The sequence below is a fragment of the Ascidia mentula genome, chromosome 9 (assembly GCF_947561715.1).
Source record: "Ascidia mentula chromosome 9, kaAscMent1.1, whole genome shotgun sequence".
Classification (NCBI taxonomy): Eukaryota; Metazoa; Chordata; class Ascidiacea; order Phlebobranchia; family Ascidiidae; genus Ascidia; species Ascidia mentula.
In genome coordinates this window covers 1079120-1104379 of record NC_138574.1, presented here as the reverse complement: position 1 = coordinate 1104379, position 25260 = coordinate 1079120, and the positions used below count along the sequence as shown (strand labels likewise).

Here is a 25260-nt window from a genome sequence, read left to right as displayed (position 1 = left end):
CCTTACACATAGGGCATATATCGACTCTGTGTGTACGTTTGTTTTTGATGAAGGATTCGCATTCTTACTTTGGTGCAATTCACACATAATGTTCACTTTGATTGTACGAAATAAAACGTTCAGCCTTGGCTCAATTTGATCGGCGAGTCTGGGTATAAAACCCGCTAATGACTATTTCAACCAAGTCCACTTACACAACCTCGTCCTCACATAGTAGATCGTCAGACTTCATTTGTCAGCGATGCAGTATTAACTCACCTGTAAATATCGTCATTATTTCAACATTTTGCCGCGCCGGATTTCAAATCTTGGTTATCTTGCGAAGGCAAAGGCAAGGAACCCGGATGGTCATTGCCTGGATAAAATCCAATGATTGCAAATTAGAATATATGGTGGTTTAATTTACGATATTATAAATACAGGCTACATTTTTTGAGGGATTATATTACGTGTTTCCGCTTCAGTTATGTGTTCGTTGCTTAATTACCACTAGCCACTTTCTTGTAGTATTGCGATATTGAACAAGAAACGTAGTCAATATATTTGATGTCGCTGTGCTCACATGGAGTGTGTTTTCTAACAACCGCTACAATTAACAATAATATTTGTTTATAGATACGGATTTTTTTCTATTTTGTGAATAATTTTTCCGGGTCTGTTAATGAACTTGATTTTGCAACACTTGTATTGAAACGCGTTAATACTTCTTTAATTCAGTTTCCGAGTAAAAATAACTGTTTCAAACTATTTCTAAAATTTTTTTCAATCTTATTGTTGTTGGAATTTAAGGTGCATATGCTTGTTTATTGCCACTGTATTGCTCTGTTTTAGCATTAGTGTAATTCAGCTGTTTTGTTTTGCTTGTAAACTGGATCTCAATACCTATGTACATGTTGTGTATTTAGAGGTATATAATGGAAGAAATTTTGGACAACGACCAATTCCTAAATGGGGCTGACATGTAAGAATTTTTTGTTTCTGTGATATAAAATTTAGTCATGTTACATCAAAATATATGCAGTAAAAACCGAATACTTTTTCTGTAGTGGTAAAGTGCCTAAACATATGACTTATAGAAACTGAAATTGGCCTATGCGCAATGCACCCAATATTCAGAATCTATAAGCTATCTCTAGAAGTGGCACAGTATGCTTTGGTCCAACTTTTCTGGACCAAAATTTTTAGATATTCATGTACATTTGTGGAACTAATGCAATAAAATATAAAAAATACTAGTTGGCAAAATTACTGTTCATTGCAAATATATCCTCTATCCAAATTACGAACTCTAATATTCAGTTTATTCTGTCTGTTTTTAGATCAAGTCAATGTGATGATGGAAAGCATTTTGGAAAACGACGTGCTTGGAAAATGGACTCTTTGGACAGATTATCGATCGTTCCTCAATCAGATCTTATCGTGACCCATGTAAACCAGACTCTGGACTTACAGGTTGGTCACTAATTAAGTTTTGCTTGTATTGCAAGCAATTCAGTGAGACCTGGGATTGCTTCAACAACCAAACAAGTTTAATTTGGAATTTACTGCCAGGAATAACGTTTATTCAATTAAACAATTCTCACAAAAAGCTTTTTCGCCAGAAGAGCTCAAGCATTTCGTCTGCCATCCGGCAAGACTTCCTCAGGGTTCTTCAGAAACTTAAGTGCCAGAGGAATGATTTTGATTAAGTCGTGAAGGTTTTATGTTGCTTCATAATTTAAACATAATTTGTGCTCAGAAAGCTAAAGAATTCAGTGCCGTCCCAAACAAGAAGCAAACTTCTGAGGAATGGTTGGGTAACCACAGCATTCAACACCAAAAGTTGACTTTAAAAGATTTGCTGCAGAAAGGAAAACAAGTCAGGTAGTACACCATGAGCAAGTACATATTTTTTAGTATTCTGCACAAATTTGTGTGACAATATATGGGGTGGGATACCTTTTTTGAAATACATTAAAGTTCATATTTTGCAGCATAAAATCAAATTTAATACTGCTATTGCTGCCAGACACAGTAATTTTAGAACAAATGTAATTAAAATTAATGTGGATTAACAAAATATATGTTAATTTTTTTGCCAGACGGACAAATTCAAAAATCAAATCGATTGTTTTATTTTTCTGTTCCAGGAAAGCAGGGGAAGGAAAACACTTAGTGTTTGATGCAACTGTGATAACAGAAATTGAATACAAGTTAAATGTGTGAGTCATTTTTTTAAATCAAACTATCTTTGAGATGCGGACGATACACATTGTTTCGACCAATTAACTTCAACAGTGCAGCTAATGATAAGCATGATCTTGATGGTTAACTAAAGCCCCTTTATTGTTTAACCTTTTGAAGCACTGGTTTTAAGTTGTTCATAATATTTACAATGTACAACTGTAAGCACCTTGTTGATAATATTTTTAAGTTGGTTGTTTGTTTTCAGTGCAATTGAGCAATATCACAAGAGAGTAAAATGGCTTTTGGAAGGGAGCAAAAAGGTAAAGATTAAGATTGTAAAACACATATTATCAGCTTGCCAAGTCCAATATAGTTAAAAACAACTTTTAATATAGGTTTTGTTTTTATTTAAAGCCATGTTTGTTTAGTTTTTCTATTTTCATTAATTAAGCTTGAATTTTTTTGATAACAGCATAAATTGATAATGTTAAATAAATTTGGATTTGGTACAAATGATCTGCGTGTTTGTTTAGTTATTTGGATTAGTGAAAGGAGACAGAGTCGGTGTTCTGATCGATTCATCTGATGCAAACACTGGGTTCGGTCGCCTTCAAGATTTTCAACAATCATTGCTGGTGAGTAGCAAGTTTTATTTATAAAAATGTAAATTCACAGTGTGTGAAATGTTCTGGTAGTTTCTGATAATTTTTTTTCACAAGAACTCCAAAATTTACAAAAAATCAAAAAAATGTCCAACTATACATTGCATTCAAGCATTGATCTTTAACTATCATTTGTGGGTCACATCTTGTGTTATTTTTTTCAAACCAAACAAATAATATTTTCAAGGTTTGATTTGTTTTTATGCGTCTTCTCACTGGTGTGGATTCTGCAGTTTACAGATAATATTTTTATGTTTAGTATCTGATAGATGAGCAACTCCAACACAAAAAGTCACTCTATCTCCTTAGTTTTGGGTCAGAAACAGAAAATCTTTGGAATCATGCAAGGGATGTTAACATCAGAATGTAAGAGAACCTTAACAATGTTTGTTCAACTCATAAGATTCTGGTTGGACCGGGTAAAGTTTTAAACAAATTTTCACTGGCTTTTCAGCAGTAATTACCAACTATTGAACCCAACTATTAAACAACTTTAACATAACTGTTGCCATGTCTATTTGTGACCATACTTGGCAAGATTGTGTTGTGGTATATTCTCAATTCTACAAGAATAGAAATGTACCAAACAAATATTGAGAGACTTTTTGTCTAAACAGGCAAAATCCACCAAATGTTCACTGTAGCGAATGTGCGTTATCAGTCTACGTATGAACTAAAACAGGATTTACCAAACTAAAAAACAGCAACTAAAAAACACAACCTAGATTTATGCTCACAAAAGCTCACAAAATTAAATTCCACATAATCGCTTTTGGGAAACCCTGTATCAAAAGACTGCATTATGCTCAAGTCAATCTTAAAATCTATATATTTGGAAAACTAAAGCATTGTTCATTACAGACTGGAAGAAGCAAAAGATTTCATTCGCGGTCTCCATCCTTCCGGAGGCTGCAATCTGCTTAAAGCTTTCAAAAGGATTCTGAAAATCAAAAGGCTAAATTCCATCCTCATCATCCTTGGAAATTGGTATGACGTTTTTTAACTTTTTTTAATGGCATTATTATAATACAACAGACCAAGTGTGTAATGATAGCATTGTTACTTCTTGGTCTGTTCGAAGTTTTTTTTTCATCAATAAAGCTAAAGAGTCCTCTTCATTTTTGATTGAACTTTTTTTTCTGTTAAAATAGTTGTTTTTTGTCAAGAATTGACATTCTTTGTTTATTACAGCCCTGATCAGACTTCAAACGTGCTGTTTGATTATATACAGCAATGTTTACTTGGAAGAAATCTCCCCATTCATGCTGTAGCTTACGACACCAGTAACCACATGACTCATGAAACACTTCGAAAACTTGCTGAGTCTTCCAATGGAAGATATCACTGTTACAACTCATCAGATGACAGAGAGGTTTATAAGGTGCACGATTTGAACATATTGTCTTTCTGGATCCAAAATGAGCTTTGTCAAGTCATAAATCTTGTTTAGTAAGACTTTAACTGATTGATCTCTTCAATAAATGCAAAAAAATGCCTTATGACTAGTAGAAAATAATAGTCTGTAAAAAAGGACATACTTTGCAATGGTTAGATTTTGTTACGATTGTGACAGATTATACATTGAGCTGTAGAATAAAATGCACACTGTTTCTACCTACAAGGTCTCATCAGTGCTACTGGCAATTCTAACATAGCTGTAAACCAGCCAGACACAGAATTTTTCCACTTTTTGTTACTTGCTAGTCAACGTCGATCCGATGGATACATATAACTGGGTTATACATTTTTAGAGTTTTGACATCCAGCTGTTACTTCGTGAAGCTCAGCGTGCCATCGACATTATTTCCAAAATCAAACAAATGAGAACCGGGATGTTGGGAGATGCTCTAATAAGCATTGAAAACGAGGTACATGCAGTTTGGTGAAATTATTTTTATTAAAAAGGGTAACAGACTGCATTTGCTTTTCTCTGGTTGCCTTCTAAAACTATTGTTTAAAATTACAATCACAAAGTGTTGTGACAAGTAACCTGGTTAAAAAAATAGAAAAGTTCAAAATAATTCAAATGACACCATATTTACTCCATAAATAGATTTCCACGGAAGTGAACAGATTGTCGACCGCACGATTTCTTCCTCGACCTCCAAACCACCACCGACCTCTAAGTATCGAAACCCCAAACTTCCATCCTTCAACATCAAACGAATGGCTCGGGGAGAACGGACTCAAGGCACGAAACTTAAACCTGTTTCAGGTAAGTTCCACCAAAATGTAGGTACAATATACCAACTAATTAACACCAATTTTCACTTTAGAATTAGATTTATTTTTAAATTTAGGACAAAATCATCAGATAAAATATAAACAGTTTTAGTACTGATTAGAAACAAATGTCAGAACTACTTATTTCCAAGATAACTTCATGAAGACATTTCAAACACAACTGTTTTTATCTCAAGTGCAACAAACCTCAATGGCATTTATTATCAAATATTTTGCAAGTGTTTTAGGGTTATTTTCCAACTTAATTTACACCTATGCTGATATCTTCTATCACGCAATTGTTTGTCGAATAAAATGTATATGAACATACCAACAATGTGATTCCTGCAGATTCTTGCCCCGAATGCTTTCGACCCAGTACAAGATTTTATTCCAATCCTGAGAAAATCTGTCGGCTCCAAAATACACGAGGTATTAAATGAATGTTTTGGCTACCTGCACTCAACACAGTAACATATCAATACTGCTTTCCACAGCAAGCAATGCAGCAGTTTGAGTGGCATGATGGCAGTGTGAAGAATGTACATGTGGATGTTGCAATGCTTTATGAGTACCAGGTGGGAGTTAAGTTTTATTTTGAAGCCTGGTTTACTTGGTACAGTCTGTTTTTGACTCCAATCACCCTGTGCAGAAATAGTTTGTTGTTATTATTTGTAACAATTGCTGTTATAACTATAAAATTTAACACAATTTGGAATATTGAATCCTTCCATATATGTGTTGCAAAAGACCAACGTGTCTCAAAACTATCAAGTTTATACCACACATTAAACAGCCATTGTTTAAGTGATTTTTGTTCATAACAGAAACAACTTGGGGCTGCAGTGAAGGCATTTGAAAAAAGGGTTGAATGGCTTGCGTCGGGAAGCAGAAGAATTTGGGGAACGATCTGCGAAAAACGGTTGGGAAAAAATAGCAATACCAAAACCTAAATAAATAGTTGATTAGGACTTAGGTCTGATGAGAACAGTTTGTTTCTGATGCTGCCAGGCATACTATTCAATAATTTAAAGCTCATCTGGCAAGAAAACTTGTTTGGATGAGAACAGTTGTTACAGTATGGTTGATGTGTAATTATTTTGCATTCACGTTCCATTAACATTCAACTTTTGCATGACAGCATTATCATCCTGATCGACACTTCCATTTCCAACAAGTCTTACATCATTCACATTCAACACTCACTGAGAATAATGATGGAACAACAGATCGCAAACAAACAGGCATTCAACATTATCGCGTTAGTCACACATGATGCAACCAAATATAAAAAATAAGTGAAAATTCTGAGCCTAGTTTATTGAGAGTTTTCACCAAATAAGATTACAATGTATCTGATTTTAAGATAATGTCATTGGTGTTGTAATAGATTTGGAAGCCACCCGAAGATGTGGAAACCTCATATGGTAAAACCATCACCTGATAATTTACAAGCAGCATGGTGGTAAGTCAGGATGTGCTGGTGTGTGCAAAAAATGTATTCGAGCCTTTCATATAATTTGGAAGTGATGTAAGCATTTGTACGAAGTTTTATAGGGTTATAGATGTAGGCATGGTTAGCAGAAAATATGACAAATATTGTATATGGTCTTATTATGTTATAATGACATCCAAGATACTTCTATTAAGTGAGATACAAGAATTGCACATTAAAGTTTTCAACGTTGTTTGTTTACAGTTGGGTTCAGAATCTGGAGGCTTGCGGAAGTAGGAATTTGCTATCTGCATTCCGGGCTGCTATTGAAAATGAAGAAGACATGAAGGATTATGGAGGCCCACAAGGTCTCTACCTCTTTACAAGTGGAATCCCAGACCAAGAAGAGGTGAGTTCAATATCTAATGAAAAAATCATATAAATGACGTGTAATATAGATGATAAGCGTAAAAAAATTTGCACTGTTTAATATCTTGCAGGATGTTGTTTGTTCATTCGTGAGTGAGACATGTATTGGTTCAGACTTGAGAATTCACTGTGATTTGTTCAGTATTGATGATTACACGGTAAGTTCTAAAATAAATGTCAATATATTGTTGATATTTCACACTCAATGCAGCTTTCTGACGAGGAACTGCCGAGTCGATATGCGACTCTCCCTCAGACTGCAGATTATCTAAGGAACTTGGCACATTGCAGTGGTGGAAGATTTCATTGGTTCAGAGAATCAGGTAAGCAATAAAATTTAATGCAATCCCATCTTTGTGGCAATCATGTCACAAATGTAATATATATAATAGGATATAGACTCACTAGTAAGAGTTCAAATAAAAATGCCTCCCCAAACGGCAGACATTGGAGGGTTATATGAGCAAAAGAGCCATGTTAATCATTGAGAGCTGTATACTTTCAAAACAATCAAAACAATCATGGCAGCAACAGCAGCACTATGTCATGTAATATCAATGCAGAAAGCAGTAACTTACATCTATGGTTTAACGCAGGCATAGTCGAAAGTGATGACATAATATCACTTACATGCGAGATGGACCGAGCAATTTACTATTCCAAGCGGTGTTCAGATCTTGTCGACGCTGTCAAGGAAAGAGATGGACTGAGAAGGGAGCAGATGGCCATGAAACAGTTGGTGAGTTCATGCAGATAATAAACTCTGTTAGTTGCCTAGCAACACTGTTGGTTGCCCAGCAACATTCCCTCAAAACAATCGTAATGAAAATTTTTCAAAACTTTTCCAGATGTTGTGCGATGCTCCAACGAGAAAGAAGAGGCCAGAAACACCAAAACCAGTGGAATTTATTGAACCGAGACCAACAGCACTGAGCAGAGCAAGAATGGTGGATGTTTGAATTACGCGTTTAAGTTTTGACCTTTAACATTGGGTGGATTTTGTTTCAGAACATGCATTCTGAAGGGGAATCACCTAAGGCACTTGCTTGGAAAGTCCCTTCAAAAAAAGCCCCTTTGCCTTCAGGTGAGTTTGTTGTGTCTGAAATTTGAGATTGTAATCTGTATTTGTGTCTATATCAACATATGTGGAAAACCTTTACCTGTTTTGGTTTTTTATAAATTTACTGAATAACTTTGAAGGTTTTATCAGTGCCATTACTTATTGTGTGTAATAATTTTTCACACAAAATATAAATCGTTTTCATTAATTTTTTTAATCCTTAGCACCTTACGGTTCACCTTCAACTTCGGAAGGGAACAAAAGCAAGAAGTCGCCCAAATCCCAACAGCAACCATTCTACGTCGAGGACAAGAATAACGTCGGCGTCGTGTACAAAAAATATCCCAAGCAGAAAAGTGTGAGAAAATCAGTTCCTGAACCAATTTTCCCACAAATTGAAGAGCGCATCAGCACCAAACAGGCAAGTCTTGTTGTAAATCTAAAAATCCATATAACAGTTAAAACCATGAAATAAACAGTATTTTTGCAAAAAAAGTTTTCTATAATTTAGAGTGTTACGTTTTTTTTTCTTCAAATATTTTTTTTTTGCAGTGGCTGAGGAAGTATGGTCTCAACAAGCTGAAACTCAACCTGAACAGATATGTCTCCGGCCCAGTTTGCATTCACGAGAAGGCTAAAGTAAAATCTGCCACCTCAACTGTCACATCCAAGTGGTTCTGCTCCATTTTTCCAAGTGTGGAAGTTGATGTAAGGATTAAATACCAAAGTTTAATAATCTTGTTGCAAAACTCTTCTGTTTAAACAATTTGGGGGTATTTCAGTAAAACAACCTGACTTTTAGTGTTTGAAAAACTTGGCAATGCAATTTGAAGTGGTTTTAAGTGCAATATACCAAGCAATAGCCAATGCACAAAACCAATATGAAAACACACTTGCATTATTTACACAGTACCATGACATTTGCAAACTTGTAATACTCATCTTGCAAAGCATGTTGCAGATTTCTAGTGAACTTCAACCATCCAGGATTGGCGTTTGGGCAAATCTCTATCCAAACTGATTTTATTTGCTTATGTCCCACTATTACTACATCCCTCCAGAAGCAATTTGTACCCAAGTTAAAGTTGTTCATGTTTCCCAGGGTGAAGTTAGACACATAGACATGCAGGAAAGTGAGATGGACGAATATGAACTCCATGTCACAACCACCATACGAAGATACTTAAAAAGAATGCAGTGGTTGTTATCTGGTAGCAGGAGATTGTTTGGAAATATACTGGAAGATAATGTGAGTTATAACAGATCCAACATTCTTGGGTAAATGAATACAAACCAGGGCGTCTCAATCAATGGTACGTGACTGCATTTTTAATGGGGTTGCATCGAAAGTTCTTTCTTGAAATGGGGCCACTTAATAAAACAGTTTTAAGAATCCACTGCATAAACAAACTGAAGAGCAAATAGGTCATTTTAACCAATCATTATTTGAAATAAATTTATACAAATGTGTTTCAACAGGTTGTGATTTTGATTGATATATCTGGTTCGATGAGTTTCTACATGGATGAATTAAAGAAGGAAATGACTTCACTAATCTGGGAACAATTGAATGCCAACAAAATAGCGTAAGTTTACCTCACCTTAACACTGAACCTGAGATTATTAAACATTTGGTAAATTCAACAATTGGAAAGTGATAAAACCTGTAAGTTTTCTCAAACATTTTAAACAAGACATAAATTTTCGTGAATTGCAACTTTGTGGGATTTTATTTAATAAATTATAAGTAATAAATTATAGTAAGGGGGTTTAAACATTTGCTAAGCCTTCTTGTATATAATAAAAGCAAAATTATTGCTAATTGAGCTGAATGCCTGACACCGGACAAATATAAAAAACAAAAACAAACAGAAAATCTTGCTCTCAGTTTCTGGGACTTGTTTTGCCAATGAGCCTGGCGATGGTGTTTGTCAAAAACACACAATTCCTGGGCTAAGTGCCATAGCAATGTTGATGTTCAAAATTACCAACAAAATAATCCACAACAATCTTTACAACCACAGATTCAACCTGGTGTCGTTTTCAAACACAACCAATAGTTGGCAGGAGAATATCACTGAAGCAAACGAGACAACATGCCATGATGCAGTGCAGTGGGTGTCTTCACTTAAACCACATGGTGGCACTGCCACACTTGATGCTTTGGAGGTGTGTATACTTGCCATTTATTGTTGGTGTTTGAGGATAACTTTGAAGTGGAGTATATGACAAGGATCAAGTCTCACTGGACAATAAAAAAAAACTAGTAGAGAAAATGTTTTTCCATGCTTACATGTTCACAGTATTGTTAAAATAAATGTTGTTGATTGCATTTATGGGTATTGTTCTATTTACTGTAATTATAATCAATATTCAGCAATATTCCTAGAAGGCTTGTTAAACAGGTTTAAATCACAAACAAACTCGGCAAAAAATACACCTTTTTACAATCATCACATATTCAATACATGACAGGTTGCACTCCAAGATAAAGATGCAGAGGCAATTTATCTGATGAGTGATGGCAAGCCTGACACAAGCGTTAAATTGACACTGGAAAGGGCTGAGGAATTCAACAAATCCAAACTTCCCATTCACACAATCTCGTTCAACTGTGATGACAGGTGTGCTAAAAAAATCCAATTAAATTTGGATTATAGATGTCCGAAGCTTCCCTTTTTTCCGAAGCTTTCCTTCATAATAAAAAAATTTACAAAAATGTATGAAACAAATCCAGTTAGGTAACAATTGTTCATGCTCCTGTTCGCTGATGATTATTAACTTTTTTGCTTGTGTGCATATCGTCAACCAACTGTTACGCCCTCATCTGTGTAGACGTAATAAAGTGTATGTATAACCAACGTTAAAGATATGGCATCCCTTGTTGAACCACTTCTGCAGTTAAATTTGTTCAAATTATAGGAAATTATTTCTTATTTAAGAGTTGCAAATGACTTCCTGAAGAAGTTGGCTTCATCAACGGAAGGAAGATTCCACCGATCACATGGAGAAGCAGATGCTCATTTTGCCGCACACAGGATGATGGAAGATGGTTGCTTGGATGAAGATGTAAGAAATAAACTAATGTGAAAAGTGAAATGCAGTTGTGCTGAGACAACAGATCCAATGCTAATTAATGAGACGGTGACAGAAAATAGTGTTGTCAAATTTTAACATAGACAAACATGCACAAAGTTGGTCAGATCGTAAAAATATTACATGTAACAATTTTTTGAGGTGAAAAATATTTTATTGAATTATGTCATTGCAGGATCCCAACCTTCCATCATTTGAAGGCGACGACCTTCGAAAATTAAATATTGAAATTACAAAGGGGAGAAAGTTCTTGACACAAGCCCGACACTTCAGGTGAGACTCAACTTTGCAACCAATAATTTCTATTAGAAACAATTTTTTCCATTGCTTTTGACAATCTTTTCAAAAAGAAGATCTAAATTCCAAGCAGTTACAGAAACAATATTTTTACAGTTACACATCAAATAATCATACTCTGACCATATTTATCTCACAGGGATGTGATACGACAACACAAAGATCAAACAAGGGTTGAATTAGAGCCAGAGAGTGGAACGGAAAGCAAAATGATTTCGAGCAAACCTTTTCTTCCATGAATTGTGATTGGTAGAAACTGAATTGTTCCTCTTCATGGTTGAGTGGTTTTGCAGAGCCCTTCATATTTTTTTCAACTGTTTCTCGTCACACTGTGCTCGTGTTGGCTTTTTGTGTAAATGATCATGTACTGCTGTAGGTTATGTGTAATAGAATTTCTCTTTCGGTGTAATACAGAAGTCCAATAGTTGGAAAAAGCAAGGCAGAGACTGGGCTTAACATTGTGATAATATGATAAGGAACTTGTGTTGTATATTAACTTACCCAGCAATTAAATGCCAGTCAGTGTAGAAATGAGTGAAGAAAATAACCCATGAATTGATTGAAAACAATGGTTTCATGAATACAAGATACCCACCAAAACTTGCATTTTATTACAAACACATGTTTTTACTGCACATAGTGCGTAGAATATCGCAGGCTTACAAGGAAACAAAAACACAGTAAGATTGCAAGCAGTCAGAAGTACCGCCTACTTATCACAAGCCATTTGTGTGTGTGTGACTTTGACACAAAAAATTAAACAACAATCCTGAAAGTGTAACATTTGCCGTTTGGAAATAATGTGCAGGAAATGGTGAAGTTGCCACTGTGGCGTTTGAAAACAACAAAGAATGGCAAGAAATTAATGAAAAACACATCATATCTCAAAGAAAAGGAATTGCATTTTATGATTAATGAACTTACAAACTGCAGTCAGCATCTTCTGTGCATGATATCCCACCCTCAAGTTTCCCAAGTATTATTTGGTGAAAAATTATTGTTTCAAGCTGAATTGAATCAGACCCTGTCCATTGTTCCAGTCATTCACATGTGAACATTGGTTTTGTCATTTACATTTTGACCGTCTGTTCAAACATGATCTCTATGTGGCATATTTTTTGGTCCAAAGTCTTGAAAGCCGGTCATGTTCTTGTCTGTGAGTCAAATACTGGGTTGCAATGCTCGCTACCAGAGGGTCAGCTGTAAAGTACAACAAAATTAATGCAGAGCAAAATTATCCCTGTCAGATACAGAAAGTGTTTGCATCATACAAATTGGCAAAAAAAATTAGACTTTATCCACATGTTGGTATTAAATATCTGAAAACTAAACCACTTAACCTGATTCACACATCATTTGGCAGGAATTGGTGAATGGAAATAGTTTGCATTTATTACTGTTAATATTCTAGCCTGACAAATTACAAACACTGGCTTAGAAGTCATATTCTGTTCAACTAAAGAATAAAAAAAACTACAGTTTGCGAAATGTACTTTGTAAAAAGTTACAATTTGCCAGATATTCAGGGCTTTTATTTACAGCTAAATTTAGGGCTTTTATTTAATAATACATGTGGCCGCTAGTAGAAAACTTAATTTAAATGAATTCAGGACACGTAGAAGATTAGAAGCACTAGACTTCCACTTAACACAAAAATATTGACAATCCTTGAGAAACTATGGTTGTTAGTAATTCAACAAGTTGTAAATTTAAAAAGACGTCATACTAAAAATTGTCTCTTTATATTTTTTGATTTAAAAGCTGTTTAAGAGTATGTTTAATTGAAGTCTACATTGTCGTATTATCAGACTCTTCTGTTAACTTTATGGCCAACCATAACTTGGTAACAGAATTTATCAAGAAAAAAATATCGTTTGATGTAGGTGAAAGATATATTTTGCCACTTTTAAAGACGACACTGATCATTTTTTTTATAGTGAGCAGCAGACAGGGCCACTAACAGGTCATTGCTGCACTGACGAGACCTATCAATTTGAAACAGTTCCCCTGTCTACAGCTCACAAGAAAAAACATTATTGGCTCTTTTGCGTATACACAGTTACTGATCATGGGTAGGATGCGACCTTGTAAAACAAACAGTTTAGGGTTTTTTACAAAAGCAGTTAAAATTTAATTACATGAAGGTGAACTTACATGGATTGCAATCGGAAAGTAAAGAACAAATTGAGAGCAAGACTTTTGAGACGGTCAAAGCTGGACTCCAGTTGTCCTTGAGGATATCAAGACATATAACACCCTGGCTATTAATGTTGCAGTGATAGATTCTTGTTCTGAATGTCACCTGAGGCATAAAGTACAAGTTTATTATTACAAAAATAAATAGTCAATGTTGTGCATTGTCATGTCCACACAGGTTTATGTAACACAAATTTCACATTTTAAACAAATTGAAAAAGTTTTAAAATCAAAATGTTGAGTAGGTGATTGCTTTGTGATTATGTTTCCCAATAAAAATATTTCCAGGCACCAAAAGTTCAGTCCAACCACAACCCCGTGTGAAACAGACAAGTGTACAGAAGGGCAAACACCCCCTGGCAATTCGAGAAATGTTTGAAGCGAACACAACTCTTGTGTTGACAATTACAATTACATAAGATGTTTATTGCTTGATGTTAAAGTGATTTAGCAAGAAATACATAAACATTTAATTGTTAATTATGTAATGTCTGTAATTAATCATCAATTTTCTATATTATGTAAGGACATTTGCATCAATAATAGAACAGTTCTGACCTTTGGTGGCTTGAAGGGGTATTCTGTGGTGAAAGTAATGTCGAGGAAAAATACGCCACCTTCATAAACTGACCCTGGAGGTCCAAGAATGGTCGAAACCCACTCGTAGAGGTTGTCACCTTTTGGACCTGCACTGTAGGGTGATTTTTTTTACTCTTCTATTTCATGCCAACAACTTATATACTTGAATTACTTGAAAATAACATTATAATGTAGCATGTTGTTAAACATTACTAATAAAAAAATTCAGATGAATTTAAAAAAATTAATTGTTTTATTTAAAATCATACATAGACAACAAAATTAGTTTGAATAAAGTAAATGGGCATGAATATGAACAAACAATATGCAAATTATGTACAGGATGTGAATGGTGTTCCGCGTGCAAGCATGGCATGATGAGCTTGCACCACGACATTGATATACGTTTACAGCAAACACTAAACACGGAATACCCACATTTAATGTTTACCGAGTCAACAAAACTTAGTACATACATCGTATATTTATGTATGTTGTCTGAGTAACTTTAGCAATATACAAAACTTTTATTTAAAAGATGATTTTACTGAGCATATGTAAATGGCTAAAAATAAACTAATCACACCCATCACCCCATAGTTATGAAAACAAAATACTAATGCAGAGTTACAAATACAAAACCTCAAGTTTCAAGCAAAACAGTGAATTGTTGCAAGGTAATATATATTAATTATCCCATGGTCTATGAATTAATAACAATGCATTATAAGGTTACCTGCAATTAGGTGGAGGATCCAGTGTAATTTCAGCCAGCTCTTTCTGTAGTCTATAAATAGAAATTGCTGCTTATACAACAGAATAACAGGGAGATATTGGAAGATTTACATAAAGATAATTGCAAACTTGTGTGAGAAGTGGATAGGAAAGAATACACACCTTTTAGCACTGGAAGTTAAACCCCTTGGGGACTTGGACAACCATAGTTTTGATGCTGAGGCAATTTCCTTGGCCCTTTTCTCTCGTTCCACTTTGGTTTTCTTTTTGGATTCTGTTGAATTCGAACTATCGCCGTGCAAAGAAGAGCTTTCTGGTTTTGACTGCAGTAAAAAACATTTGTTTGAACAAAAGTCACAAAACATTCTGCTATAGGAAATAATGTTCAACCATTATTGTCGGACTGAAATAGTTTAAAAAAGCCATAATAGTCACACATGTATTTAAAAAATAATTATGTCTTACAAAATGTCATGTCTTAAAACAACACTGGTAATTTCAAGCCAACTTCGTATATACATAGCAAGTATATTGTATTCAATAACAAACAAGAAAGGAGATAGTGGTCTTTTTGTAACACCTCTGTTTCATTTGCCTCAGAATCAACAGATGGGGGAGGGACTTGGATGACTTCTTTCTTCGATTCCACAGTTTCACTGTGGCCGTTGATGTTTTCAGTTTGTTTCGGAATATTACTGGAATTGCATGGTGCCTCACTTGACACAGACATTGTGGATGCTATATCTTCTATGTAACTCTGTTAAAAAATACATTAGTGCTTGTTGCTGTTACTGCTATGTTTGGGTACTAGATTGAGAATCAGCTTGGTCAAACACGAACACATATCTTGTTTTATTATTGCTTTGTATTTACAATTTACATTACTACAAGGCATACAATTAAGGTATACACGTTGGTGAAACAACGCATACATTAGCACGGTTTAATCACGTTATGTTAAATAAAACTTGAAATAATCACTGCAGTTCTTAATGCATTTTTAATTAGCATTACTGTAGTTATGAAAGTTTCGATGTAATTGTTCTACCGTCAATCACAAATGACTTCGTATAGTTCACAAATCACCGCCGAGATTAAGCAAAACTTTATAAAGAGGAGGCTACGACCATAGAAAATACAAAATATATAGTTTCGGTAAAACATAAACAAAATCCTCTCAACGTAAATTCAGACAGACAAAGCAGCAGCGCTCATTCTGTTACGAAACAGACGGCAAACGCGATTTTAGCAGCACGCGAGCACTTAAAGGTTTGACCACAAGACTAACGAGAAAAGCAGCTTGCGTAAATCGTACGAACTGTCGGCTTTGTTCATGTGGCTTCAATCAATTGAGGTTTTCGACGCTAAGTAAAAAATTAACAGCGATAGTTTTATTCAAAATGCAATCACAAGTTTACTATCTTCTGTACTCGGAATGCAGCCCCGCATTGAAGAACAATGCTATTGACCGGTTATATAACGTACACCCGATATGTTTAATTAATGAGTGGACTTATCAAGCAGTGTATTTGCTTGAAAATTCGATATTCGCGGAGTTTGAATCACGTTTTGTAATGTGCGGTCCGACTAAAATGCATGCACAACGTGATATAGCCGGCAAGTATCCTACAAGTAGGCCACATAGCACAGAATGGTAATTTTAAACCTTAAAAACTCTGATCATCTCGTTTGAAAAGTAATGCCGCTCTGTAGTAAAGGAAACAGAAGCAAGGTTTTTTTACATAAAGTTTTCTGATAAACTTCTTTTGTTTTATAGCCCCCTTCACAGCAATTATACCACACTCTCACTTGCACATGTCCACGAAAGGAACGACGTCCCATTCAAGTTAATAACAACAGTCATCTGATACCCAGGTATACAAACAAAAAAAATTAAAATCGTCATCTAAAAACATTTGTGAATACCGAAATTTTCTCTAGTGGGGCACATTGTGACGCATGTGGCGATATTTGGTTGTTAGACAGGTCGATAGCTATACATACGCCAGACAAGCACGCTAGTGATGAAAGTCAATCTTGGATAAACCCGTCTGTCTCACTGCAAAAATTATTTGTGCCGTAACATAATATATGGGGCGATCGGCCTGAATCCGCTTTTTGACCTTGGGTTCACGTACGTGTGTCGTTGGATAAGTTAGTTAGAAAGTCAAAACGCTTTATTTTTGAATGACGTGATGAGCATTTAAGTTGAGTGCTCACGTAAAATTCGAATATTTTCATTTGCAAAAAAATAAATTTACTTTGCTGTGTTATGACCGGTATTGACGTTGTGTGTTTTGACTTGGGTCCGCTCTAAGCCAAACAGCACACGGAATGAAGGATGCAGACCTATTTAAAAGCTTTCCTGCAGAACTACGGTGGCCATCTGGGAGACAGATCTGTTTTCTCGTACTTTACGATAAATGCAGTGTTTGGCCATTCGCATCCAGGACTTAACTAATTAACTAACACCACTTGGACCTCCAAAGGCACTAAAGAGTCGCTCTGTCACTGCTGGCGCACTGAAGTCAAGAGCCTAATTTTAATTTCCGCCAGGTATCGCAACCTCTGTGTTTAGGCTATATTTGCAACAAATTCCCGAATTCCCCGCAGTAAGTCTGCCAACGGAGTTAAATTAGTAACTTATTGTAAAACACGCAAAGTAGACTCAAAAGTCTGATATAGCAGCAAATTGAGGCAGCAAATTGAGGCTGCAAAAATACACGAACCATAGATGCAGCTTTTACATGAAAGACGTATATATGCTTGCACAATCAATCCAAGATCTGCTTTTGTAAGATTTTTTACACAATGTATCATGTTACACAACACGTGCTTACGAAACATATATGGCTTTTTACCCTTTTGCTGTTTGTGGCTATTCTATGTAATCAAGCTACATAATGGGTGACGAATTAGCTCAGGAGCGCACAACCTGCGGGCGCACGGCCTAGTGTGGCCGCGGATGCCTATTAGGCTATACGGTCGTATACACATGCTTTCCAAAACATTGCATCGTCGGTCGTGCATTGTTCGAAACTTAACAGCTTGTGAAATTGTTCATTCTTTGTTATCAAATAGAATAAGCTCATGTATTTTTAGGTAAAAAAAATTGTTAAATATAACATTTCATTACACTTTTTTTAGGCATAAGTAAATGCGAAGTTGACCGTTGATGAAATAAAGTCTGTGTGATGCTCCCTGCATTAATAAAAAAAGTTGTGCGCCCTTCAATTAGTGCCAAGTTGTTTCAATGTAGGTGACCATAAGGGTCATAATTCGTCTGAATCAGCACGCTGCATATTTAACCAATATGTTGCTTGCAACTAGTTATTATGTGCCGCAAGGGTCAAAATTGCCACTTTGCTTATTTGCGGAATATGTAGCGTTTTCAATCAACATTTCTTTAAGTGAGTGAAATGGTAAGAGAGGTTGCTGGAAGGCGACCGTGGTCGGTCAAATGGATCAGAAGGCAAGCAAATCAACGTTGTTTGTGTTTGGTTTCATCATTTCGGCCGACCCCATTCCAGCAACGACTGTCAAACATGTTGAATAAATAGTTTTTCTCTCGCAAAAGTAACAAGCTGCTAACTAAGCAACGTGGTTGTTTGATCACCAACGTGTTGATTCCGACGACCTTTCTGACTGTTTACGTTTCCAGCTCAACCTCTCTGGAACTAATTAGTTTTCTTGTGAAAAAAATCCTTTATGTTTATATTCAGTCGCTCCTTCCACAATATTTCCAAACAAGGCAATTTTGATACAAGACAAAAGTACCAAGAAAATATGTACTGCTTCACTACGTTCAACGCTAAAACACAACTAAAAATTGAAACTTGAAATATAAAACAAGACTTTTAAGTGCAAAACAAACAATTGTCCTCAATCTGACTCAGGCAGTCACCTACAGTACATGGTCACTATTCAAATTTTATCGTTTTAACAACAAATTGCATTTATTTTGTTGGATTTTAAAATTATATTTATATTCAGTGGTTTTCCAATACAGAAGGCAAAGTTGGGAGTTGTTATGGCGAGTACAACTGGAAATAATTAAACACATTATGTACAGACATTGTAATACGTAAAACAGGAATCAATTAATTTGTATGCACTTAATAAATGTTCCTAAACATGAACTGAAGAAACCACATGCTGTTGGAACCAAAATTCATAATGAGCATATGTTCTTCGCAGAATAAATCTTGTTGCAATAGCACAGCCCTTACATTAACAGTCAATTTAAAGTTCTTTCTTTGTTGTGAGAAATGTAAATCCTTTATCACATTTTTAGCAAGAGTACAAGTACATCATATGAAACTGCATATAAATCAAAAAAGTAAAAGTGTTAATGTCTTGGTCACAAAAAAGCACTGACAGGATCTTAACAAGCAGCAGGGAATCTAAAGTGTTGACCTTGTACCTTTGCAATGGCAACAAGTGGTTCAATATTTTTCTTCAGTATATCTTTATGTTTTTTTCCTCAGGTTTTCAAATCTGCGTGAGAGATCGTCAAAATCTACCTCATCACTCTTATCTGGCGGCCCACCATTGGAGCCGGAGTCAGGGCCCGAAGGGAAACTAGTGGGTACTGAAGGCAAGTTAGGAATACCTGGTGATGCCCCACGTGGGGCTGCTACTGGTCTGCTACTTCCAGGGGCTTCTAGTGAGTCATTGTAGCTCGGCAAAGATGGTGTAACCCCAGGTTCATTTGCCATATCAACTTTTCCATATGCAGCAGGATCTTTCTGTGGAAGTGGAGGAGCTTGTTTGGTCTCTTCCTGCTGGTTTGGATCGGTGGCAGAGTATGGCGGTAAATTGTTGGGTTGTACAGGAGCTGGGTTGTATGGTGCTTGTTGTTGGGGAGAAAAGGGTGCGGATGCAGCAGCTGCATAACTGAATGATGGGATCGGGTCCATTTGTCCACCACTACCTCCACCACCACCACCACTACCTCCTCCTCCACCACCAGAATATCCGCCACCACTTCCACCTGGGTAGCCACCTCCACCACCACCTCCTCCTCCTCCAGTTGGAAAGTCCTTGTTGAAATCCATGAAATCTGTGTCAACTTGTGGTCGGTCTCTATCCAATTCCTCTTCCATGACTCTAGGATCAGGAGTAAATTCAACATTTGAAGCTTTGCAGATCTCAATCAGATACCGCTCCACAAGTATCTTCTTCGGTGGTGAAGGATCCATTTTGTTCATGACACGCTCACATACAGTGCCAACTTGATTTGACATGCATGCCTCCACATATTTCTTCCCATAATATGCACCAAGCATGTTTTGAACAACAGTAAGTTCTTGGCAGTATTGGCTCAGTCTGGGGCCTGCCCAAATTAGTGTTGAAATTGGTGTTTTAAGACTTTCTTCAAGCACTTTTGACCTTTTCATCAAACCAATGCGACCAGCAAGCAAATCGGCATACATTTCAACAAGTTCCATTGCTTCAACCAAGTAGTCTTCTCGTATGATGTGCTCCACACGAACTCGCGCTCTGTCTATTTTTGCATTTCTCACGTAATCAGCGATCTCTGGACGGGCTCTCAGTGCTTGATCGGTCTTTTTCTTTTCCATAAGTTTAAGGCGGGTTTGCACCAACCCCAGATTCACCTTCAATTTTTGCTCGTTAAAGCGTGGTCCAAACATTTTTATATTTCCTGACAGCAACTTTGTCTTAAAAAGCTATAAATTTTAGAAATATTATACACATAGCTCAAATAAATACAACTCCTATGTATGGATACTGTCTGTATGTTAAATTTCTTAAAAATGGTTATCAGTACTGAAGAAACATACAATGATAATACCATTAGAACCGCTTGCAATAAACTTATAAAAATTGCGCATTTTTATTATTTCACTAATACTTTACCTAGCATAAATTTCCACCCTACCTAACTGCGCGTAACATATACGCCTTGAAACATAGTTTGAAGTAGAGTACTGGACTACAAGTGCACTGTTTATGTGAATACGAAGCTTGCTTTGGAGCTGATTCACAATCACACACTCCATCCTGTGCCCAAGCATATGATGCGCATGACGTCACGTCACGTGAATATGACGCGAATCACATGATGCAAATCGTCTTCTGTTATTAGAAGTTGTTAACAGCGATAATTTGAATGAGGCTGATCTTTATAACTAGTACTTCGGAAAATATAACCTGTATACGTATGAGCATCTTAATAATACAAGATGGACCATTGGGTAACAGCGTGTGAGCAGCTATTCGTTTACTTTTTGATTGTTCTGATTAAACTGTTTACATGTTGTTAAATGCTGCGTGGTAGTTTGTAATCCTTTGCTAATCAGACCATTTTAGTGAACATGCCCAATACCCTGTGCAAATTTCTATGGTAATGATATTTCTTGGTTAATAAGGCCCTAGCCCAGGGGTTCTTAACCTGGGGTCCATGAACCCCCAAGGGGTCCGAGAAGATGCATATTAAGGGGTCCATGAAACGAAATACAATTATTCCGAAAATCCACGTATTTTCCTCTGTCCATAAGGTTCGCTTTCGACGAATTTTAATTTTTCGACATTTGCAATGTGTTTCTTGCAAAGGGGTCCGTGGCTTTTCAAAGAATGTTTTCGGGGTTCGTGATCCAAAAAAGGTTAAGGAACAGTGCTCTAGCCCATGTTCGGGACTTGTACGACCGAATCCGAATACAGACATCGTAAAGACTAATAATTAGCAGTGAATAAATTGCAGCGCCACCTACTACGTTGTTCGCTGCAAATCCAACATTTACCATGCTTTACCTTCGAAGGAATGGCGCACTGCTGTTTGGTTTTATCGCCTTCCAGCAACAAACAATTCGTAAAAACAGCAAACAAACACAAGAAAATGTAACGGACAAGTAAGACAAAGCGGGTTCAGGTCGTCGCCGCGAATATTTGAACAGTTCTTTGCAGTTGAACATATATGTTTCTTACGACCATTATGGAAATTATGACGTCATTCAATATTCGGATGAATCCCAATTTTTCCTGCGTTGGCACCTCCTCAACATATCCATGAATTTACCCAGTCATGGATCACTGCTTTTCTTTCTCACAACAGTTAAACAACTTTGTCATGTTTCCATACTACTTTTTCTATAAGAGATGGACGAGCACAAAAAAAAAACAGGCAATAAATTGTGCTTGGCGAAAACAATACCACCCATCATAGCAAGAAAAAAGGTCATTAAAGAGTTTAATCAAATCATTGTATTGAAAAATGCTTGATAATTACACACACAATTTGTAAAAGCAGACACCTAAAACCCGTGGATTTTCACTTGATCTTTTTTGGCAAGACCAACCTGAAAAAAACAAATTCTGATGAGGCATTAAACAAAAAGTAAGATATATTTATTTAATTTGGACAATAAAAAAACAGGGTTTGTGCAAAGACAGTAATCCTTTATCTCAAATTAAAACAAACGTACATTGATCAGAAACTGTGAGATATTCTGTCGCTGATCACCCTGCAACTGCAGAACCTCGCCATATTCTGAGTGGTCTACCACTGTTCCATTGCAAGCAAACTCCTGGAAAAAAAGTTAAATATTTAATTAAAAAAACAAAAAGAACAGAATGTTTTCAAGGCAAATGGGAAAAATAAAATATTCCATGACTAGTCATTGTTGTAGTCAAATCAATCAATACAAAAATTTAAATATGTGATTATTAAATAAGTTCTGCATAACAAGGAGAAGTCAGGACATTTACAAAAGCTCTACCTACAAATGAATGTGTATATTTTTTGCATAGTCAAAAAATATTTCAAAACATACCTTTTTACAAGCTCTCACAATTTTCTTTTTGTCATAATCATCTGATATCCCCTGTACTGTGGTCAGTGTTTTCCTCCCGTTACGTTGCTGGATGCGGATGTGGATCACGCTACCCTGACTTCCTTGATCATTCCCTTTGCTTGCATCAGCAAAAGGATCTAAAAAACAAAGATAATCACACACAAGAAGAAAAAACAAGGCGTATGCTCAAATGGTGGTACTTGAGTCATAGACTTTATGACCGTAACCCCTTTGTGTACTTTTATTCAATAAAATAAGCAGAACACACACACATATGTCCAGTATTTATATTTATTCTACTAGTTTTTATTGTTATCTGTTTTATAGTGTATACATTACCGAACACGCACCAAAATTTTGCAGATTAAGAACGTTATCACTCATGCGGAAATCTTAAAGTTGTTCACTCTTGCAGCAATTGAACTTGGAAATAGGTGAAAACACAAAGTCCTACAGATGAAATTGACCACAAATCTACCTGCTAAATAAAAAATTATTCATCAACAAAAGCTATCTTATCAACACAGAATTTTGTTCATGCATAAAATAGTTTTTCTGTGAATCATGTTCAAGCTTCACAATAGTTACATTACTACTGCTCCACACACAGATAATTTTCTGAACATAGTTTTTTGTGATTTAGCTTTTGCTTGGCTTGTTGTCTCCAGATGGTTGCACCTTATTTGGTGCCTAATGGATAACAGTAATTATACAGGCACCACAAAGTCTTTGCCTGGCCTTTTGGTTGGGCAAAAGGGTCATAGTCCAACCAAACTGTAGTAATGAGAACTAGTGGAGGCGGACAACCCCTAGTCTGCAGAGTATGGCAGCTGCACAAGTTTTTTCTCAACATTTTTCATTTGCACGACATAATTTTCTGACTGCACACGAAAATTTTTCTGCAGGCGAATGTCTAAACAGGAAACAATTAACAGAAAGACGTTTTATTGCTTTCGTTGCACGCGGGTTTAGAGGTCATGCACGTGCGCACACAAAAAGATTTAGTCTTGCACGCCCGAGATCTCGTTGGGAACTGCCATATTCTGCAGACTGGGACAACCCTAATTTATGAGGAAAATCACAAACACCAATTTACAGAGATAGGTAATGGAATTAATTTGAGGGAAATGTCAAACAAAGATAGAGCTTACGAAATAGGTCAATGACATCTGAGGAAAATACATCGAGCTTACTCAAATTATTTCCTTTACTTAGCTCCGTATAAGTGTTGGTGATTTTCCTCAGGTACCTTAGTGCTTTAAATTAGTGTGTGTTTCCTTGGAATCCTTATACAACAAATAAGTGTTACCCAGTGCTGTAATTCTTTATATTTTATAAACTAAATTTACCTAAATAAAATATTTCTTTCTCGATTTAGCCTACATGATCACAAGCAGAACTTTAATCAAATTATGAATCCATAATTAGAGACATACATGATATCACAAAAATGGCACATTACAAACATGTTTATCAGTTTGGGATATGGGTCTATACCCACGCTTACTACTAGCGAACTGCCATAGGCGATTTATAAATACTTTATAATTTTAACGAATGTTTCATTGGAATTTGACATAGTGCGACAAAAATACACACAACAATACACAATCAAAATATTTGCCTCAACAACAATTGTTTTTCACGTAAAATATTCAACAAACAAAGAGCGTTCTAACCTCTATACACAGCGTTTGTGTGATAACAAGCAGTGAGGCGACAAACAAACAACTCTGCAACAAACCAACAAGGTCTGCAAAACATATGTTGGAGACTAAAATCGGACACCATGTGTAAAGTTACATGGCGACGAAAATATTTTATAAAAAGTTGGGGTAATAGAAAGTTTCTCTTATGTCCAGTTTAACTGAGGGGGCTGAATTTTTAGAGATTGGTAAACCTTAAGCACCTTAACAACAAGCTTTGGAATATTGATTAAACGAAAGGTCACAAACTGACACAGAGATCTTAGCGAAAAAATGAAAGTTCATAGATTGACAGAAATTCTTGTGGGCAAAACATGCAGTTTAAGGTAAACTGTTTTCGAATCCTAGAGAAAAGCCCTTGTATTTATATTTTTGACATCTAGAAATTAAACGTTGTGTTTTGTGTGACCGGCATTGGGGAACTCCACCCATGAAATTCGTCGAGCGACCACCGGCAGGTTCGCGGTACCCAGTTTTGGAAGCTCTAATCTAACGAACAAGTTGGTTTCGCCCAAACAATTAGGGCTTCTGGGGCGTGTTTAGAATTAAACTGGCTGGAAAATTAAAAGCTCTTTGTGATGTACCCCGCATATAACCTCGTAGTCAAGCTTGGTTTTGACGTACTCATGCAACGTGCAACGCGACCACAGTTTTGCTTACGACTGATACAAGGGAACACGCGGGCCCTGCGGCAAATATCGACGGCGCGAACGCAATCGACGCCAAAATATTTTAAATTGAAAAGGAAGAATTATTCGTAATTAAGGCTGGCTTACTTATAACTTGAATATATGAAGCGTGATTGGTGTAAGTTATTGTGTGGCAATTAACTGGCATGTGAAGCTCTTTTCATTCACACAAT

General features: G+C 36.1%; 4 protein-coding genes across 5 annotated transcripts; 1 reads left to right on the top strand and 3 right to left on the bottom strand.

The window, feature by feature from the left end:
• Positions 1-829: 829 nt before the first annotated feature.
• Positions 830-11769, top strand: LOC145914340 (von Willebrand factor A domain-containing protein 3A-like). Of its 2 annotated transcripts, XM_083002160.1 has the most exons (32): positions 830-961; positions 1320-1452; positions 1739-1863; positions 2130-2201; positions 2432-2486; positions 2700-2801; positions 3088-3194; positions 3690-3815; positions 4020-4209; positions 4580-4696; positions 4882-5043; positions 5403-5483; positions 5549-5629; positions 5879-5973; positions 6193-6312; positions 6442-6516; positions 6751-6895; positions 6987-7073; positions 7127-7238; positions 7512-7654; positions 7764-7862; positions 7924-7999; positions 8200-8396; positions 8528-8683; positions 9078-9224; positions 9455-9561; positions 10000-10144; positions 10451-10599; positions 10918-11044; positions 11247-11344; positions 11508-11640; positions 11688-11769. In XM_083002160.1, the coding sequence occupies exons 1-31, from the start codon at positions 915-917 to the stop codon at positions 11605-11607; spliced, it is 3576 nt and encodes a 1191-aa protein (XP_082858286.1). In that variant the 5' UTR covers positions 830-914; the 3' UTR covers positions 11608-11640; positions 11688-11769. The 2 variants fall into 2 exon arrangements, with proteins under 2 accessions (XP_082858286.1, XP_082858285.1); XM_083002159.1 differs by having other exon boundaries at positions 11508-11734.
• Positions 11770-12000: 231 nt separating this feature from the next.
• On the bottom strand, positions 12001-15631 carry LOC145914341 (ubiquitin-conjugating enzyme E2 E1-like). Its single transcript, XM_083002162.1, has 6 exons — positions 15459-15631; positions 15041-15201; positions 14880-14930; positions 14123-14255; positions 13523-13670; positions 12001-12568 (listed from the first exon to the last, which is right to left on the bottom strand). The coding sequence occupies exons 1-6, from the start codon at positions 15606-15608 to the stop codon at positions 12471-12473; spliced, it is 741 nt and encodes a 246-aa protein (XP_082858288.1). The 5' UTR covers positions 15609-15631; the 3' UTR covers positions 12001-12470.
• Positions 15632-18632: 3001 nt separating this feature from the next.
• Positions 18633-20669, bottom strand: LOC145913324 (IST1 homolog). Its single transcript, XM_083000943.1, has one exon. The coding sequence runs from the start codon at positions 20530-20532 to the stop codon at positions 19348-19350; it is 1185 nt and encodes a 394-aa protein (XP_082857069.1). The 5' UTR covers positions 20533-20669; the 3' UTR covers positions 18633-19347.
• Positions 20670-21953: 1284 nt separating this feature from the next.
• Positions 21954-23202, bottom strand: LOC145913829 (eukaryotic translation initiation factor 1-like). Its single transcript, XM_083001588.1, has 4 exons — positions 23043-23202; positions 22672-22829; positions 22324-22425; positions 21954-22197 (listed from the first exon to the last, which is right to left on the bottom strand). Exons 1-4 carry the CDS (start codon positions 23074-23076, stop codon positions 22153-22155), a joined length of 339 nt encoding a protein of 112 aa, XP_082857714.1. The 5' UTR covers positions 23077-23202; the 3' UTR covers positions 21954-22152.
• Between the last annotated feature and the right edge of the window lie 2058 nt (positions 23203-25260).

Coding starts and splice junctions, on each gene's coding strand:
- LOC145913324 (XM_083000943.1), bottom strand. CDS start 20,532: ATGTTTGGACCACGCTTTAACGAGCAAAAATTGAAGGTGAATCTGGGG.
- LOC145914341 (XM_083002162.1), bottom strand. CDS start 15,608: ATGTCTGTGTCAAGTGAGGCACCATGCAATTCCAGTAATATTCCGAAA. Junction 15,202..15,458: donor CTGAGGCAAATGAAACAGAG/GTGTTACAAAAA, acceptor TTTTTACTGCAG/TCAAAACCAGAAAGCTCTTC. Junction 13,671..14,122: donor ACCCCTTCAAGCCACCAAAG/GTCAGAACTGTT, acceptor TTTATGCCTCAG/GTGACATTCAGAACAAGAAT.
- LOC145913829 (XM_083001588.1), bottom strand. CDS start 23,076: ATGAGTGATAACGTTCTTAATCTGCAAAATTTTG. Junction 22,830..23,042: donor TCTTAATCTGCAAAATTTTG/GTGCGTGTTCGG, acceptor TTTGTTTTTTAG/ATCCTTTTGCTGATGCAAGC. Junction 22,426..22,671: donor TTGTGAGAGCTTGTAAAAAG/GTATGTTTTGAA, acceptor CTTTTTTTCCAG/GAGTTTGCTTGCAATGGAAC.
- LOC145914340 (XM_083002160.1), top strand. CDS start 915: ATGGAAGAAATTTTGGACAACGACCAATTCCTAAATGGGGCTGACAT. Junction 1,453..1,738: donor ACCAGACTCTGGACTTACAG/GTTGGTCACTAA, acceptor ATTTGTGCTCAG/AAAGCTAAAGAATTCAGTGC. Junction 7,074..7,126: donor TCAGTATTGATGATTACACG/GTAAGTTCTAAA, acceptor CACTCAATGCAG/CTTTCTGACGAGGAACTGCC.